This window comes from Halyomorpha halys, unplaced genomic scaffold (genome assembly GCF_000696795.3).
Source record: "Halyomorpha halys isolate HHAL.00 unplaced genomic scaffold, Hhal_1.1 Scaffold269.1, whole genome shotgun sequence".
In the NCBI taxonomy this organism is placed as follows: domain Eukaryota; kingdom Metazoa; phylum Arthropoda; class Insecta; order Hemiptera; family Pentatomidae; genus Halyomorpha; species Halyomorpha halys.
Window position 1 is genome coordinate 1602891 of NW_027112099.1, and position 19148 is coordinate 1622038.

Here is a 19148-nt window from a genome sequence, read left to right on the forward strand (position 1 = left end):
TTGATTAAAGTGTTAAGGGTCTGTACTGTGGGTGTATTCACTACAGCTTTCAGATAGTAAAGCCTAATTATCGGCTGTAATTCTACAATAAGTGGGGAATTCTATCTTATCATTATTTTGATAAAAGGAAGATGGCTCAGGTGCGGTCAAAATAACTCAAATAGTAATATGAACTATTTGAGTTATTTTGATTGCACCCTAATCATCTTCCTTTTACATATTACACTAGGTCAATCAATGATCTTCAAATTATCATAATTTTAAACCTAATTCTACAATAAGTTTGAATAGGTTTCTGTTCTAGTTAAAAACTACTGGAGCAATGATAATGAAAGTTAATCCATTCTTTGAACAAAATTGTTCTTATATATTGCATTCACTTTCCCTTTAGGTCTACATTTACAGCCAGCATTGCATAGGGGGTATGTTTCCCAGATGAGATATTTTATGAACTGAACCTCTATACCTTACAACTCCATGTTCTTATTGTTTGGTCGAATAACAAGCCTAAATTATTTTTGGAGAACTCAACCTTTTTTTAAAACTCATTACTGAAAATTGCCACTTCCCTGAGAATTACTCATAAGACTCATTGATGAGATCAATAGTTGAAGCAGGTACATAATATCAACTAACATTTGTTTAAGGAACTCGGAAAGGTATGTGCAATAAAAATGACCGATGTAAGAATGGAAAAAACAAATTTATTGTTTATCTAGTTAAATTATATAATTTAAAATATTGATTCCTCGTACATGCTCCATGAACCTCCTGAAAATTAAAAAGATAATTAAATTCAAAAAATGATAATGGTTCTTTCAATTTTTTTTTACAGCTAAAGTAAACAATAAAAAAGGCATAATATTTTATCGTTAATCCTTCTATTGAATAAAAGGATTTGAAACCTGGTAGTTCTTGCAAAGTCTATAGAGCTGTATTTCATTAAAGTAGTTTAGGACTAGATAGTACGTTACTACAGTTTAGGAAGTGTATATTTGTTTTCCCGTTTTCAGATATTTTTGAAAGTTATTACTTTTTTTTAAACATAAATTTTGATTTCTTGAAGATCAAAAAATAAGAACACTTAAAAGTTGAAAATAATGGTGTATCACACTACTATTGAAATAATTGTTTAGATGATTGATAGTAAGTTAATTTGAAGGAGATGGTCTGGGCTGTAGTCTAGAAGGAAGAAAAAATAGTTGATAAAATATACAAATAATTCTTTTTTCAAAATTTAACCTAGCATTTCTTTCTATGTTCCTTCAATCCGATCGAAAATTTTAATTATAATAACCTATCTCAAAGGGATGTTAGCTAGGTTTTTTTTTGTTCCGAAAGATCTCAACTGAAACAGCTGATGAAACCCTACCCTGATGAAGCTCTACAAAGTGGAGCGCAACGTCAACAAATAAATAGTTGTTAAATATTTTTTGTGATTGCATCCCTGACCATCTTAATAATACCAAAGGAATAACTTAAATAACATGTCAGATGCATATTACAAACAGCAAGTACAAGATAAGTACCAAGGAACAAGATCAACAAGTTTCCTAACATCTGCAACTCAAAGTACTTCTAATTAGGAGGAAAGAGCGAACTTATCTCGTAAAAAAACAAAAATAACATTTGTAATGAATAAATGTGAAAGAAATAAATTTCAAAAACAGAGTAAAATCTTAGCAAAATTTAGTGGTTTTAATAAACATGGATATAAAAAATCCATAAAATGTTAAGCTGAAAAAAAATAAATAAAAATAGTTTGCTCTGAGAAGCCTCCAGAATTGGAGCTGCCATGTTCTACAATTGAATAGTTTTAGATGTATGTAATCATTGATGAATTGCTCATTATATGGTCCAAAATTGCAATTACTTTTTGCCCAGCACTGACTTGGGGAGCAAGACACATTAAATAGAAATATGAAGTTAATATTTCTGGACCCAAAATCTTAATCACAGAAATATGCTAAAAATATAGTTAACATTAGGTCAGTGATGGGAAAAAATTAACTATTGTTAAAATTAATAGCTAAAATTGCCATGGATACAATATTGATTTATTGATTGGAGAAGATGATCAGGGGGGAGCGGTCATCAAAGAACAACATAAATAAACAAAAAATATTTATTTATGCCGACGTTTCGACCTGAGTTTCTTGACCGCTTGACTTCCTGATGAAGACCTGAAACTCAGGTCGAAACGTTGGCATAAATAAATATGTTTTTAAAATTTATGTTGTTCTTTGCTCACCGCAACCACCGACCATCTTCTCCAATGGTCAACTATCTACACCTGAATATTTATTTATCAATGGTTTATCCATGAGTAAGGGTCGCGTCCATGGCAATTTTAGCTGTTAGCTAATTTTTGCCCAACTCTGCCTTTGGTTTGCTATTACTGAACATTAAATTTAATATATTGTAAAAATAGCTATTATTATATTGTAGTAATTCAGTATGAAACTTCACTCGGCAGAGTTTAGTTTCTTAATGTCAGTAAATGAACATATTATTTTTTAAGTACATAAACAACAGAAGTTTTTCGAGATGGATGGTTGAATGTAGCCATGCTATGTATGAACAGTAATTCAATGTAGCAGATACGTATAATAAACAAAATCAAAATCTTAATTTGGTTCTTTTTCACCTAACTGAATCCAACAAAGTGATATTATTAATTATCTTTATGAAATTTATTAGTTCTTGCTTAACCCACAACTGGAATATGGTTATTTTAGGTAAATAGGTTTCGCAAATTCTCAATTGCTGGACAAGTAAACAAAATTATTCACAATCTGGAGCTTAAGTAGAATAAAACATGAAGTTATTTGTAACAGAAAACTTGATAAGAAAATAACACCAAAATTTAGTGGTATAATACAAGTTAGGTTATTGAGTTAGACTATTGAATAATTTATTAAAATACTAATCTATTAAAAAAGTAGACTATTGAATAATTTATTAAAATGCTAATCTATTAAAATATCTTCAACAAAAACCAACTGTTGTTTCAGAAAAAAAATTGTAATTTTATAGAGAGAGAAATTCTTTATTTTACTAGCAGCGCTGCACAATTATGTTGTTATAAGACATGGCTTACTAATCATTCTGTTATTAAATATAATATAAATACATTTTTCTTTTTCATTGCAACTAAATATAACAATAATCAAATTATATATACATAAATTTTTTTAGTTTTTTTCTTCACTGTCTATTTTGTTACTCACCTCCATTCTATATTTCTCTTTTTCAATGATGCATCACAAATATCCAACTTATTTAAATTTAAACACTAATCAAATAATATAATTTGTAGTATGCACACTTAAAAATTAAGTTACGGATAAATAAAAAGATAGGTATAAGTAAAAATAGCAATAAATTAAAATCAAATTGTAATAAGTTAAAAACAAATAAATAATATTGAACATTGATGCAGTATAATTAAAGTTAGTATTAAATTTAACACAGTTAATTATCATGCAGGTGATCTGTAAAACCCAGGCAGCCGACAATATTTTTCGCCAATATAACAATACCCCTAATGCTAGGTCTTTAAAAAAGGGCTGTGTTCTATTTAGTATTTTTCTTTAAGATCCAAACCAGAGGCCTCTCATGGTGAATTCTCTCTCTCCCCAATAATAAAAGATTTTTTCTTTTAGGAAAGGGATGCATTTTCTAAAGATATCCATCCTTTTGCTTTCCACTCTTGACCTATTCAGGTTATTGCTCTCAATTGTACTGTCAGTGCTGTTTCTCTGGTTTTGTGGAATTCTACAATATCAGTAATACCTCAAAGATCCATATTAGAATAGGATTGTTCAAAGCAGTTAAAGTCACTTTCTCTAAGAAAATTAATACTTCACTCTATGGTGCCAGGCATGTTATATGCTATTAAGAGGGATTTGTTGGGACATTTACCAAACAGATTTGCAACAGAAGGACCTAAATTCTCTATGCTATCTTCTGGTTACTCAGACCTCACACAATGGTGCATAGTTGAATTTGAGTTTCAAGGTGCTGACCCATTCTGACTTTGAGAGAATAAGCTTCTTACAAATGGTGTGAATAACAATCCTTGGTGAGTACAATACTTTACTTATGCGGAGCACAACTTAACAGTCGTTAGAGAATATATGTAAATAGCAAGGACAACTTAATTTATCCTACTAACGATGGTAAATGTGTTCTTGAAGTTGTAATGATTTTTTAATAGAAGTCCCAATTATATTAGAAGATTTTATGAACATTTTCCACTTTTAGATTGAAAATATGTTTTCTATCCATGATAACTACCAACATTAGTAATTATTCAACTTAATTATTACTGAATAACAATTTAGTCCCTTACTTCCCCTGTTTATCTTCTAAGCAGTTAGAAAAATTAATAAAACTACAGAAACCTATCACAGATAATTAATGTAATAGTATGCTTGTTGCATGATGTATTATTAATAAGGTTTGCATTAAATAAAATCAACTAGATACTGCAATAAGTGCTGCAAAATAACTGTTTCTTTTTAATTAAAGGAGATATAGTCATTGAAGAAACTGGAGGAACAACCTATCCACAACACAATAACAGACAATTTAAACATAATGAATATGAAACATAATCAGTTACTGTTTATATAGTTTATTTACAAACAATAAATAAATTTATAGACTAATAAGTAATAAAATATCTCTGCAACATTAAATTATTAATTTGTTTTTAATTTAAGCAAAAGAGAATACAAAGTGATTCTATTAAAGACATTTACAGGAAAGATAAGAAGAACTTAGAAATCAAATAGAAAAGAAATAATTCTTTTATTTTTTAAAATTTATTTATTTTAACACTAATCACACTTTTCAAAACAATAAAAAAGTAGAATAATTTTAGGGTTAAAAAATTGTTTGACCTTGATGTAGAGAAATATGAATTTTTCATTTATATTTTAAAGGTATTAAAGTTTTATTTAATTTAAAACATTTTTTTTTTACAACTAAATGCAATATAGTAAATATATTCACAACAGTTTTGAATATCAAGGAACATAATTCATTAAACATGTTAGTTATATATATAACTCTGAACTATTTACATAAAAAAAAAATTAAAAATAATATAACTGAAACAAATCAAATTTAAGTGATTAATGTTAGAATAACTAATTCTAATGAACAAATAGTGAATAATTAAACAAGTCTGATAATTCTTTCTAAACTACATATTTCAAATATAAAGTTTAAAATAGAATATTTGATATTCTTAGATAAGTTCGCATACTTTAATGGGTGTACAGAAACATACTTCTCAACTTCACTCTTTCTATTTATCCTTTTCTTTGTCTTTATCTGATGAGTTAGCATCTTTAGTAAGAGCCTGCTTAACAGCTTCACTCTGCGGGTCAACACCCGGCAAATTTTCAAGAACACTCTGAAGAAATGCAGGATCTGTCATCATTTCAGTATAATCTTCAACTTCCATTGCAGTCTCTTTCTTTTCTTCTGGTTTTTCCTGAGCAGTAGAAGCAGATGGCTCCTCTAAAATATAACAGAAAATAAAAAATAGAAATATTACGTGTAAACTTAACTGTAACATACATGAAAGGTATACAGGTAAAATTGACTAGGTAAAAATAAATGGTTGAAACAGCCCAGTTTGTTAAAAGGAATACCACCATAAAACAAAGAATGTCTAAGTCAATATTTATAATAATATGATATAAATTACAAAGATGTTTAATTATAACACAATACATTCATTAGGCAATGAATATCTAACAGGATAACTACCTAATTACATATTTAAATAAGTGAGTACTACAAATTAAAGAAAAAATCTGGCATTAAAGCATGATCCAGACCAAATCACCTCCTTCCACACAAACAAGACAAAAATTAAGCACATACACTTACATACTAAAACCTGTACTACAAATTTATGAAATAGCTTAACACTCACATTAAACGACTACAATATTTCCAATCTAGCACACTATGACTAATCACTAAAGCAACATGATATGTAAATAAAAAAACTTCATCAATCGAGACAAATCGATTGGTATATAATAATCATGAAAAAAATGTATGCTTTCTGAGCTACACGCGCAAAATGTTTAATTTTGTTTGTAACTTTTTTCTACCGGAAAAATCAAGGATTTCACGAGCTTTGAATCTTCCCATGATGACAATGGACATATGTGGAAAAACAACATATAAATCAGTCCAGTAATTCAAAAGTTTATTGTGGACAAACATTCAAACCATTCACTTTTATTAAATTTTATAGAAATAGATTATGTACATACGTGAATCCTGCATGGACATCTGCATAGCAAAAGCTATTTGCTCATCTTCAGTCATGTTGGAGAAATCATGTTGTGGTGCATCAAGAGACATAGCAAGAGCACGTTCCAGCATAGCTCGTTCACCATCTACGCAGAATAAAATATCAGTTAATTAAAAACTAAAAGAAAAGTATCTAAGGTACTAGGTTAAACAGCCCCAAATCGATTGAATCGGTATGTTTAACCTTTCGCTTTGAACAGCCCTAATGAAGCCCTGCAAAGTGGGGCAAAACGTTGGACATTAAATAGTTATAAACTATTTATTCTTTTTTGACCGCAACCCTGACAATCTTCTTGTATCTAAGGTAATATTCAACTTTATGGTAAATTTATTTTTCTTTCAAGCAATAAAGGTATGTTTTACATCTGGAATTCTAATTTTAATTACTTTTCATGTTTTTAAATTCTCTTAGATCAATAAACCACAATTCACCTATAACTTAAAACAATAGTATCTAATCAGTTACATAAAAATTCATATTCAAGACCAATGGCTTTGAATGGAAGTCAAAGATCTAAAATAAGAATTTCAATTCCATAGGAGCAACCCAGGCAAACATTGCCAGAATACAGCAGTTTAAATTTTTTAAAATAAATTATATCTTAATCTTTATCTTTGCAAAAAGGATTGACTATAAGCAATAACATACTCCTGTTGAGCCAAATAACAACATAATAAATAAATTCTTTATTTTGATATTATTTCCCTTTTTTGTTGTCAACGGGTAGAACAAAAATAAGACAAACTTATGTTATTTTATTCAGACCAATGCAGTAATAACACCAAGAATAAAATAAAACTATAATTAAAGTTTTTTTAACTAATTAAAATTTATTGTTTTATTAATGAACTGACTAGTTAATGTTTTTAGACACATAATATTTTTAGAATTTAATACATATGTAAAATAGGTTAAGGCTATCTCCCTGCTTAACACCCTTATAAAACATAAATTTTGTATGTATGTATGTATATGTAGTTGACCATAAAAATTTAAATATTTGAAGATGGTCAGGGTTGCGGTCAAAAAAAGAACAAATATTTTAAAACTATTTGTTCTTTTTTTGACCGCAACCCTGGCCATCTTCAAATATATAAATGATTTTGATTTCCATCTGTTCAGTACAACAATACCCTTTGCATCCTGGAATACTTAATTCGAATTAGGCTGACTGAGGCATGTGTGTTAAATTTATACATACAATATTTTTTTAATTTAACATGTAAGTCCTAGTATTCCAACTCAGACTGAGGCTGATGATGTTTAATTTATACACATCATATTTTTAGTCTTTAACATGTACATGAGTCCTGGTGTACTGACTTGGACTAAGGCAGATGTATACAGATTACTTTACCAGGCTTGGCAGTGTAAGAGCCTGCTTTCTGGCAGAAATGAAGAAACTGGCGAATGATCATGACAATTGGAGGAAATGAATGTAGGCTAAACCTCCACAACTTGTGGTAACTTGGATGTAGAGAAAGAAGAAGTATAATAAGGAAGAGTCATTCTCCTATTTTTGTTTTATCATTCTCTTCCTGTGAGATACAGAGATTTTTTTTTCATTTCTTTTCTATTTTGTTCAAACCAAGAGGCAGAAACCCAACAATCCACCATTAAACTGAAATAAGTTAGGTATTTTTTCATTCCATTCCAATTGAAATACCGAACCTTGCAGCCTTTTATTACTCATTCTGGTTTAATGATGTTGGCTGTCTTCTTCTGGGTTGGAAAAAAAAAAATACCAATATCACATGGGGAGCAGAACTGTACGAAAGGTATAATAAAAATCATAAAACGGTCCAACCCCTAATGGATAAGCATATAATATAAAATTATTAAAATTATATATAAAAAATAAAATGATAAAACACAAAACTCCCGAGAGGTGAGAAGAAAATGTAAACACCTCATGGAAAATTGCATAATTCTATTCAAAAGCTATTTTAGTTTCAATAATTAAGAATAAATATCTTATTACACCAGAAAGGAAAAACAATGTAGAAAAAACAAAATGTAATTTCTTTGATATCATGATAGTGATGTGGTTTTAAATTTTAATTAATACAAGAGTAGTTGTCCTTCACAGGTTTATCAACCATTTTATTAATAAATAAAAAGAATGACTTAAATGTACATACATACTTATATCAATACATGAAACCATTAAATATGCTTTTCTTTATTTTAAAATTTTTGTGTCCATATTTCCATTTATCCCATATATTCAAAAGTGTCTATTCAAAGGGGTAAATTTACGATTCTATGAACAAAATTTGGCTATACCTGTAAGAGGGTCTAAATTCCTATATTTCCAGGCTGGGAAATTTAAATATTGTCTATAGATAGAACAGAGTCTGTAGGAGAGAGATATCCATTAGATTTCACTATAATATAATAAAACACTTACCATTATTATCATTAAAAGTGAAATCACATATACAGATCATTTAATGAAATAATATCAATATGAAATTGATTCAAATTATATCAAATAATAGTCCAGAACCAGTACTGTTTACGGAGTTTGAGTTTTTATATACTGTGGGTGAAGGGGTCTAGAGTACAGTGTAACCTGGAATATTATTAAGACATAGGATGGAATAAGAGAATTTTTAACCATTTGAGAGCTAAATCAATACGATATTGTTGAATTAGTAAAATTTTATATTTAAGAAGATGGTCAGGGTTTCGGTCAAAAAAGGACGGATGTTGGTCTGGTAAAAGGACAGATTCTAGAGAGGATAAGATTAAATACAGAATGATCTATCAAATGCTGTGATCTAGTGAGAGCATGAGGATATAAAACCACGGGTATATAACATTTATAGCATATAATTAAATTAAAGTAAATTCTTAAATAACATACTTTCTTCTGATGGTTCTGCCTTTACTGGCTGCGATTCAACATTCGCAGCAGCATTCATGGCATCTTGCCTCTGTCTTTGTTCTTCCATTGACACTCTAAGTGCTAAAGCCAACTCAGGATCCTCATTAGGGTCTACACCAAATTCAAAGCCAGCTCCCCCAAGACCTGCACCACCCATGCCATCTTCTCCCTGAAACACAAATTGGCAAATCATGGCTTTAAAAAAGAATCTTCCTCAATATTACTTTTTAAAATAAATTTACAAAATTAGATACAGTACAGGATTATGGGAAACAGTTATAATTTTCATTTCTAATTACCTGAATAACAGGAGAAGAAATAAGAGCATCTGATAAATGAGGTCCAGGTGGAACAGTAACAAGATGACTGCTTCCTCCTTCTTTACCATTAAGTGTATTTATAAATGAAGTCAGCAGTTCATTATTTGCAACCTATAAACCGAATAGATATATTGCCAAAATAAATAAATAAAAATTAAAACTACACATTTTTAAATACAACTACCAACCTCCTCTCCAAAGCTCACTACATCAACATTAACTTTTTCCTTCTTCAATCTTTTTGCAAGTTTAACTAGCTCCTTATCATCAAGGCCAATAGGACTTCCCACAAAGGCAACTATTCGCATTTTATGATTCTTCCCTTGCCTATGCTTTAAAGCAAGCTGGTGGACATTAAAACACAAATAATGAATAACTAAAACAAATCCAATATAAAAGTATTTGTTATTTTCTTAAAGAGTAAGTACATGGGCAATACGTATTCCAGTAAGCAGATTGATGTTCCCATTAGGCGACACCTGGTGCAATTTAGAAAGAATCCTTCCTACATCTGTTGTCAATGTTACTAGAACTTCAACACTACAAGAAGATTATGTTTAGAAAAGAAATAAAAATGGAAAATAAAAAAAAAGTTGAAATAGTTCTTACTTAGCTAAAGTGAGAAGACCAACATTATTTTCTGGATTTGATCGAGTTTTAGAATGGCAAACTAAATTCACAGCATCTTGCTGAGCTTGAAGCCTGGTTGGCAAGAAATCACCATTTCTCATAAAATCACTGTTATCCACACTAGAACAAAATTCCAGTTAGTTAATAACTTTTTTAGATATTATATAATTTTAATTAAAAAAAAAAAGTTGTATTCATATTTTTATACATAAACTTGATAAATCATTTATAGTGAAATATTTGTCGGAAAATATTCATTTCAGGAATTTCATACCAATTAATTAATAAAAACTTGTCAGTCATTATAGTTAAACTTTGAAATAAATAAATTTTAATTTACTCATATAATCATTTAATTTAATAAAGTATTGACTCTAGATGAAAGGCAACACTGATTTTTTTCATAATAAAGGTTTTTTATTCGTTTTATATATATCAATGTTACCCTTCATCAATAAAACGTATACAAATATATTTGAAGAGTAGACAAATTTCACAGGAAAACAAAATTTTTATTTAAAGTGCACTTTTTTCATGTAGGTTTTTAAGTTAATAGCTCAGTATCAAATTATTTACTATCTTGTACATCATTCACTAAATTATCTAAGCACCCTGTGGACAATTACTATAGCCCTGATGAAGCCAATTTTAATTGGCTATGTAATTGGCAACATAATCAGCTGTAACATCAGTAAACAAATCAAAATAACTGAGAATATATTGTTGACTATAGATAAGTTCAAGAACTTTGATGAGAAGTGTAGTAAAAGAAGAAAACGCATAGACAGCATAAACTTCAGTTATCAGTTTTAAGTATAAGATACAACCATGACATAATGAAATCTAAATATAGTAGAAAATACATAGAACATAAAACTATTGAAAGAATACATTTGAAAAATATGAATTATCACAGCATCATGGTAAACAAAAATAATAGATAACAACTGTATTATATGAAAAATTTTTCCCCAAAGAATTATATTATGAACGAAGGTTTTCATATTCGCATATCAGTGGTAATGTAAAAATCTGGCAATGAAAGCTTAAAAGTAGCTGTCAAAAAGCATTTAAAAACTAAGCCCAGAGGTAAATAAATTAAAGTTTACTTGAGCATGTCATGGTTGTACAGGGCAAGTATAGACAAAGAAATCTGATAGTGCAGATCGCAAATTTAATCAATTGATATTCTAATATATTAATTTATTTATATAATATCATAATTGAAACACTGTTAACTATTTAGTAAAACAACTATAGGACAGTAATTATAATCATTAAAGGTATTATAAAAGTATCTTTCTTTGCGTAAAAAAAATAAATACATAATATAACATGAATAAATGGAAAAAGTTTAATGACAAAGACATTATTAAATTGAGTCTTTAAAGCCATTAAATAACTACTCATGAAAAAAACGAAGAAGAAAATAAACCGATTCTCACTTACCAGATCATGGTACTTTCAAGAACCATTTTAAAGTTTTCAGATATCACCGATAAAGGGAATCAAACTAGAATAGGTCTATCAGTCAAGTAATAACCTCTAATACATCGATGCTGACAAAGCAATACTAGAACAAATCCAAACAATCAGATAGGGCAACAAAGAGGTAGTTTTTACTTTAACTAAACTTATTAAAAACTAGATACTACTCTCAATGCAGCCATTATAATAACATTATTATTTTGTTAGGAAAGAGTTTTAGTATCTATGAAATTTAATATTTTAGCTATTTCAAAAATATTTTATAGGTGTTTCACTTGTAAAGTAAGTTATCATAATAAAAATATGGATTTTGCATAAGATTACGTAATATACACGAAACAACTGTTATTTATTTAAAATATACCCACGAGCTAATTTGATTATTAAGTTGAGAAGAACACTACCTTTAATTAATAAATGTGTATGTTGCCGTTCTCAAGTCTTCGAAATCGTTGCATGATAATATTCATTTCAATTTAAGTTTATTTTTCCGTCTTTAGTTATAATGAAAGATGAGGATTTGCTTAATAATGAGACAATGTTCATAAGTGTTATTTTATGTATTCTGTTTTGAGAATTTATATGATACTACAGAAATTGACGTAGTTATTCATATTATAAAAATCAAGTAAATAATATTGTCGAGGTGCTGTGTATAATTAGTTCTAGCACCAATTTAAGAGGTAGAGTACTCCACACTAGAACGTCTCGACAATACAAGTTCAATAGGTAAGGTGTACTGGATAGGAGAAATAATAGGCAGATTGGCGAAATTTACGGATATTCGCAGTAAATCCTCGCAGAATGGAAACTCCACTCCGTAATGTATTCGCTTATGATCGTGTAGGGGATGGCAAGTCCTAAAGATAATCTCTTTAAGTCCTTGCAGGAATGGATATTCTCTCTGTAAGATATTCGCTTACAATAGAGAGGGTACCCAGTGTTGTAGGTATTCGCTGTAGGGCCATACAGAGAAGAAAGTGTAGGAAGGATAGTTCCAGAGAAGGCAGTGTGGAATAATAATACAACTTACACTTCCAAACATCGAGTTAGAATAATGCGATCCACTATGAACATTATTACTCACTGACTCCCAAGGAGGTTAATCCGTGAGGCGATTGTCACTCTTTCGCTAATCAATTTTGTGCTGGGCGGTTTCTCGGGCCTTAAAACGCCATTGAGAGACGCTACATATAAGACGTTAGCTTTTAGTGAATCAGAAGATTCTATTGCAATCTTTATTGATTCAAATAATACCTTTAGGAATAAAAAAAATATACAAAATGATTATACACAAGTAGAGTTAAAGTATTTAAACTATCATCTCAAATTAATATGTCATGATAGCTTGGATGAAGACTATAGTGATCTATGTCTTGGCAGCTATCAAGCCAGGTTGGCACATAATGGTTAGAGCAGTTATAGCAATACTCTTTATTGCCATTTCCATTCATTCAAAAGTTTCTTTATCTTATTTCACTCCTATAGTATTTCAGAATTACTTTCTTACCTACAACCCCTAATCTGCAGGCCCATCCCTCCAACTAGAATTATTTTCTTTTCCTAGCCTTTGTCTGAAGCTTCATCTCTGGAACAAAGGCTATCCTTGTTCTCCTAGCCTTAGCATGGAGCTTGATCTCTCTAGCAATCTCCTATTCTGACTTCAGCCCAGGGCTTCATCTCACTAACTAAGATTATCCTACAAGACTTTGGACCAGAGTTTTATTTTTCCATTAGAAGTATTATTCTATCTCTCTGAAGTATTATCCTATTTCTCCCAAAACTCTGTTACTGCTCAGAGCTAATCCCCTGACATAGTGGATTCTTCCTCATTTTCTAAAATCACACAAATATCTGAACTTCTGTGAAGTATTCTACAGGCCAGTTTCACTTTCAGCAACCAACTACACACACAAACCTCAACCAACCATAGGATATTAATAAATAGTTGACTTTAATTCTCAATTGTTTTTATGGACCATCTCCTTAAAAGATATAAAACCAAAGGGCTTGTGGAAAGAACATGACAAGCCACATGATGAAAATTGTTCAGTAGAACAGCCCCAAAAATGTCTACAATTAAAGTTAGATATAGTCCATATTCTATATTATGTATGTTGTAATTATAGTATTAGGCAAATGAACACAATAAGTATCTTTATAGAGAAAGAAATGGGCATTTCGTACAAAATTCTAATCATTTTCAAAATTGTGAGAAGTCATATTTTTACAAAATCTCAACCTATGAATTCGAATAATCTTTCTCATAGAACTGCTTAATTTTAAAAATCCTTTATCATCTACTCTTCCTCATTAAGCAATTCCTTATCAATCTCTACTAAAAAGCCTCGCACCATTAATTTCTCTAAGTGCTCAATGACCAATCTTCTGCTTACTTATAAATAATGTTTGAATAAAGTCATACAAATATATATTTAATGGAAAATTGATAAAATAGGGCAATTGACTGAAATTAATGAATGGTCTGGGCAGAATAGCCTGCAAACAGTTTTTAAATTATTGGATGTGAGGTGTAAAATTATAATTAAAATTGTCCTTAAGGATGGTCAGATTGGCTGATTTTGAAATTTAACTGAGATATATATTATTTTACTTGAACAATCAATTATTATAATAATTTAGGAATTATTTTTTTCATTTTTCAGTATTTGTCTTAATTACTCCTTTTAGAAACCCAGTCCAGTGAATGTTAGATGTAAACAATATGAAAGGGTTTTTTAATATAAAATGATTTTAAATAATGGGATGTTGTTAAAAACACAATGAGTTTATTATTAAAATTCTTAATAAATTTTTAAAAATATAATTTTAATAAATCAAATAGAAATTAACAATACTGTTTGTTTTAATTTTTATGTATATTTCCATGCTTTTCGGGGTGAATTCTCACTATGAAATAAGCATATTTTTTTTTTAATCCTTCATTTTCATTAGTCTATTCATAATTCCTTTCTGTATTGTAATTATCTGAAGACATAAATGAGTGAAGGTGCTATGTAACAGTTTTTTTTAAACTGAATTTTTAGTTTACAAATGAAATGTTCATTTACTTATCTTCCACTAGTAACATTAACAACCTAAGATTCACAGAAAATTACATAACCTATCTATGATTTGGATATATTATGTTTTTTAAAAAATTACATTAAAAAACTTAGTATTTTCTTCAAAATTTTAAATGTGTAACATAACACCTTAATCCATCTGTTAATTTTATTTAGGTGATGCTTGAATTGTACATTTTTCTTTTATTCTTAAGGGTTCCAGAATAAAAATGGATTTAGAAAAAATGAAACAGTAGGTTAAAAGTTTAAATCTACAATTTAATTTACAAGTATACATATCTGTAGAATAAGTAATCAATACTGCAGTTATTCACTGGGTTTTGTTATTTCCACCAAATCTTCAGGTATATTTATTGAGACTGTACTGCAGATTGCTTCAACTTCAACCACTCTTTCAGTAGCACTTTGTTGTGATTCTTTGATATCTTGATTCTCTTTACTTGTTGAATCTCTGGAATTTTGTTGTAAAATAACTATTCTTACTCTTCCATCACTTTTCTTTGGAACATTTTCAGCACTGTCTTCCACTGACGACTGCCTTGATAAGGGTCGTCCTGAATTCTCATAGTGATCTTGCTCTTGAATTACCTTTGAGCTAACTCTATCTTCTCTGGATGCTTGTCTAGATAGTAGTACTCGTCTTCTTAGATCATGCTTCATCATTGATTTGTGAAGATCCATTCCCTCAGAACCTTCTTCTTTGGAAATCTGTCTTGTGACTAATGGAGGAGCAAATCTGTCTACTTTTCCTGAATTTTGTATACCGTTTTCCACTTCTTCACTGGGGTCTTCTCTTGACATCTGTCTTGAAAGAAGAAATAAGCGTGCACTGGCTTCACCCATCATTTTTTCTTGTTTAAGGACACTATCTTCTGTTCCGTCCTCTCTTGATGCTTGTCTTGATATATAAAAACGAGCCCTTAAAGCTAAATCTGGAGGAATTTCGGATTGTGTGCTAATAACTGATACCTGAGTTGAAAATGTAATACCTCCAAGATGAGATGTTTCAGGTGCTGCGCTAGAAACAGACACCTGCGTTGAAATAGATAAGGGTCTTCTTAGTTGTTGACCTTCTGCCAATATAGTCTCTGTAGCGAGTACCTGTTCAGTTTTAGAGTCTACTCCCACATATGGAGGAGGGAACATTAGGATTGCAGACCCATAGGAAGGAGGAGGGGTTGGTGGTGTTATGTCTGCCATTACAAATGAATAACTAGGGGGAATATCTGTCATCCATATCCGTGTTTCTGTTTGCTCTTGCTCTTCCTCATTGCTTTCCTGAAAGCGATAATAGTGTAGACTATAAGTTATTAATTTGACATGGAGTTACACTATATTCAAGAATGACTTACCTCAGCAATTGTACGGTTTGTTATACCAGTTAATCTTGAACCTCTTAATTGGAGAAGAAATGGAGTATTGTTTGAGGCACATGAAAATGTTGTTACAAACAATACAAAAACAAGAGCCAGTGTTGCCCATATATAAGTTGTATCATGTATAAAAATTAATAATATAAAGTAGGAACATATGATTGTAAGAGCTGCTATTTTATGACACCAACTAGTCTGAAACAATGAAAGTAAAACATTAATAAATAACTTTAGTGGATTAAGATAACATGTACAGATATAACAATAAACATTGAATCATAAATATTATTTGTATAAACTGTACTGGTTTATGTAAAATTGAACCAATTAACAAGCCAAATTGAAATAATTACTAATATAAAAACTTCTAATTTGAAATAAATAGTCTGAATTTAGTCTGACAAAACATTTTTAATTTAAATGTAAACTTCAATTTTTTAATCTTTTAATTTAGGTCTATTACTAAATTATATCAAAAAATTAAATATAATATTTATAGTTAATTTTTTTTTAAGACCACTTTATGAGCCAAAGAAGGTACTCTTTAATATTTGTTCTCATTTCCATTTAACAATTCATATATACTAAAACTTAAAAAAATAACAGATAAAAAAATTCTAATGATCAGTCTTTACACTTCAGTTTTAAGATGTATAGTATTTTAACTTCCAATAACACATACAAAACAAAGATCTCATGCAATACTCAAATATCGACCACTTATTGCTTGAACATTGAGATGAAATCTTTTAATGTATGTTGTTCAACCAACGTTCTTATAATAAAGTGTGAAATAATCTATGGGCAGATAATAAAATGGACATAGGCCAAATTGGTAAGTTAAGTACAGCTTAGAAAATTTTAGCTAATTGAAAAATATATTTTTTTAAAAGTACTTTTTAATGAACTTTCATTAGTGGTTCAATGAAGCAATAAGTATAATTAAATTTCAGAAGATCCAAAACAATATTAGAATCAATCAACAAACTGTAATGGCCTCAAGACATAAATAAACAACTGAATGCAATCCTTCCACGGTCTTTGGTTTATTCAAAGGATGATTGGACCTATGTCATGATTACAGAATCCTGGTTTTACTCTAATTAATTTCTGTGATAAGGTCCAAATTACATTACTTTCTCATATTCTGAGCTTTGAGAAATGAGTTTCGACTGTAAATCAAGGAACAGTTACATAGAATTTCCAAATGTGAGTTCATGTTTAAACTTTTCAAAGACAGAAATTTTACTACATTATTTATGTCTACAAAGTGTTCAGCATTTGTTAAGAATTAAGTACTGCTCTAGAGGTAAGGCTTATTCCATCAGTAACTGATTGATAATGTTTTAGTATTTGATTAATCGACATTGATGGATCTAAAAGAGATATTGCTTATTTATTTTATTTTTTTTCATGAATTAGATTGAACAATAAATTTCTATGCCATGGAGATTCAGCATGGTCAATCTCAAATTATTAATTATGTAAGAGATTTGATCCTTTTGTTCACTTTGAAATTAAAGTTCTAATTACTCATTTAATAAATAAATAGTTATTTTATTTACTCATATTTCATTAGTTTCATCCTTAAAACTGTCATTTCAAATCATACAGCTGCATATTAAAATGAAAATTCTTTTCACACAATTCAAATTTATTGATTTTTATAGATCATTTATTATTTAAGAACTACAATATTTAGTCATTATCACCATAATTGGTGCAAAAACCAACTTAATATACACTGGGTATTAATAAGTTTGGGCCTCCACTAGTATAGCCAATTGGATAGTAGTAAAATGATTATTTATGGATATTAATTAAATAAATTTGAAAAATACGTAAATACCATGCCTATAAAATTAATGATTAATCTTTCTAAACTAATAAATTTTTGATGAATACACTTAAAATTCAAGTATAAGCTGATGTAAATGAGATTTTCTTGAAGAGTAAATAGATTAACAAGTCATGCTTAATGTCTTATTAAAAAAAATAGTTTACTCACTCTGTACCAATTGTGCTGCATAGTGGTGATGGCATTCAAACAAATTATCACACCACATCTCAGATGCTATTAATTCTAGCAAAACAAATTATTCACAATAAAAATATTATTCCATTGTTCACTTATTGTAAAAGCTCATACACTACTCTTAGCTGAGGTCAAGTAAACAATAAAGGTGAATCGTCCAAAAGGTAAAAAAGATTAAGATAAAAGTGATTGGTTTCTTATCTTCCTGTCATTTAATCAAGGATAAAGGTGTCATATTGTTTTTATCAGTTACTAGGGAACATTATGAGGTATCGAGTAAAAATAACTAACCATTACCTGGGAAGTGATGAAAAGAACAACATTAAGTTTTTATGTAAAACACTGAAATTACATAAGAGAAATACATTTGTAATTAAGTTAAATTACCATGTCCAATTAAATAAAAAAAAGATTGATATATTATATTTCTGGTAAAATTCTGTAATAAATGGAAATTAGATTTTTAGGTAATAAAATTATTTTTTATCAATTATTAATCAGATAAAAAAACTGAATAATTTTTAATTTAATCAAAATCATTAAACTAAAATGAGAAGTAAAAACTAATTAGTTTGTGAAAAAAAAAGAAAAAAATTTTTTTAGACGTCAAAAACAGATATGAATAAAATGAAATATTTACATAAAACAAAATCAAATATTGAAAAAAATTAAGCAAGAAAAAAATAATATAATTAAGTGAAAGAATATTAAAGCTATAAAAATATTTCAGTATTAACAGAAAATTGATGTGTAAAGATATTAAAATCCTAATTTCAATAAGTTCTCCATTCAAATTAATTACTAAAAAAATTGTACAATTCAGTGCTGTAAACTGGTCCTTATTATGTCACTAAAAAGTCCAAAAATGACAAAATAACAAATAAAATTTAAATGGAAGTCACTGATAAAAATAAAGATGAATAAAGGATAATAAATAGGATGAACAGGAAAATAATGTGAACAAGCCTTTTAGAAGTCTAAGT

The 19148-nt window shown here is 29.0% G+C and overlaps 2 protein-coding genes across 3 annotated transcripts; both read right to left on the reverse strand.

The window, feature by feature from the left end:
* Window positions 1-684: 684 nt before the first annotated feature.
* Window positions 685-11777, reverse strand: Rpn10 (regulatory particle non-ATPase 10). 2 transcript variants are annotated; one of them, XM_014420423.3, is made up of 9 exons: window positions 11633-11777; window positions 10163-10303; window positions 9982-10093; window positions 9742-9897; window positions 9533-9664; window positions 9213-9402; window positions 6303-6428; window positions 5300-5532; window positions 685-771 (listed from the first exon to the last, which is right to left on the reverse strand). In XM_014420423.3, the coding sequence occupies exons 1-8, from the start codon at window positions 11656-11658 to the stop codon at window positions 5318-5320; spliced, it is 1098 nt and encodes a 365-aa protein (XP_014275909.1). In that variant the 5' UTR covers window positions 11659-11777; the 3' UTR covers window positions 685-771; window positions 5300-5317. The 2 variants fall into 2 exon arrangements, with proteins under 2 accessions (XP_014275909.1, XP_014275908.1); XM_014420422.2 differs by lacking the exon at window positions 685-771 and having other exon boundaries at window positions 5065-5532.
* A 3217-nt stretch (window positions 11778-14994) lies between these two features.
* Window positions 14995-18421, reverse strand: LOC106680607 (uncharacterized). The gene is made up of 3 exons (XM_014420434.2): window positions 18139-18421; window positions 16110-16325; window positions 14995-16035 (listed from the first exon to the last, which is right to left on the reverse strand). The coding sequence occupies exons 1-3, from the start codon at window positions 18157-18159 to the stop codon at window positions 15064-15066; spliced, it is 1209 nt and encodes a 402-aa protein (XP_014275920.1). The 5' UTR covers window positions 18160-18421; the 3' UTR covers window positions 14995-15063.
* Between the last annotated feature and the right edge of the window lie 727 nt (window positions 18422-19148).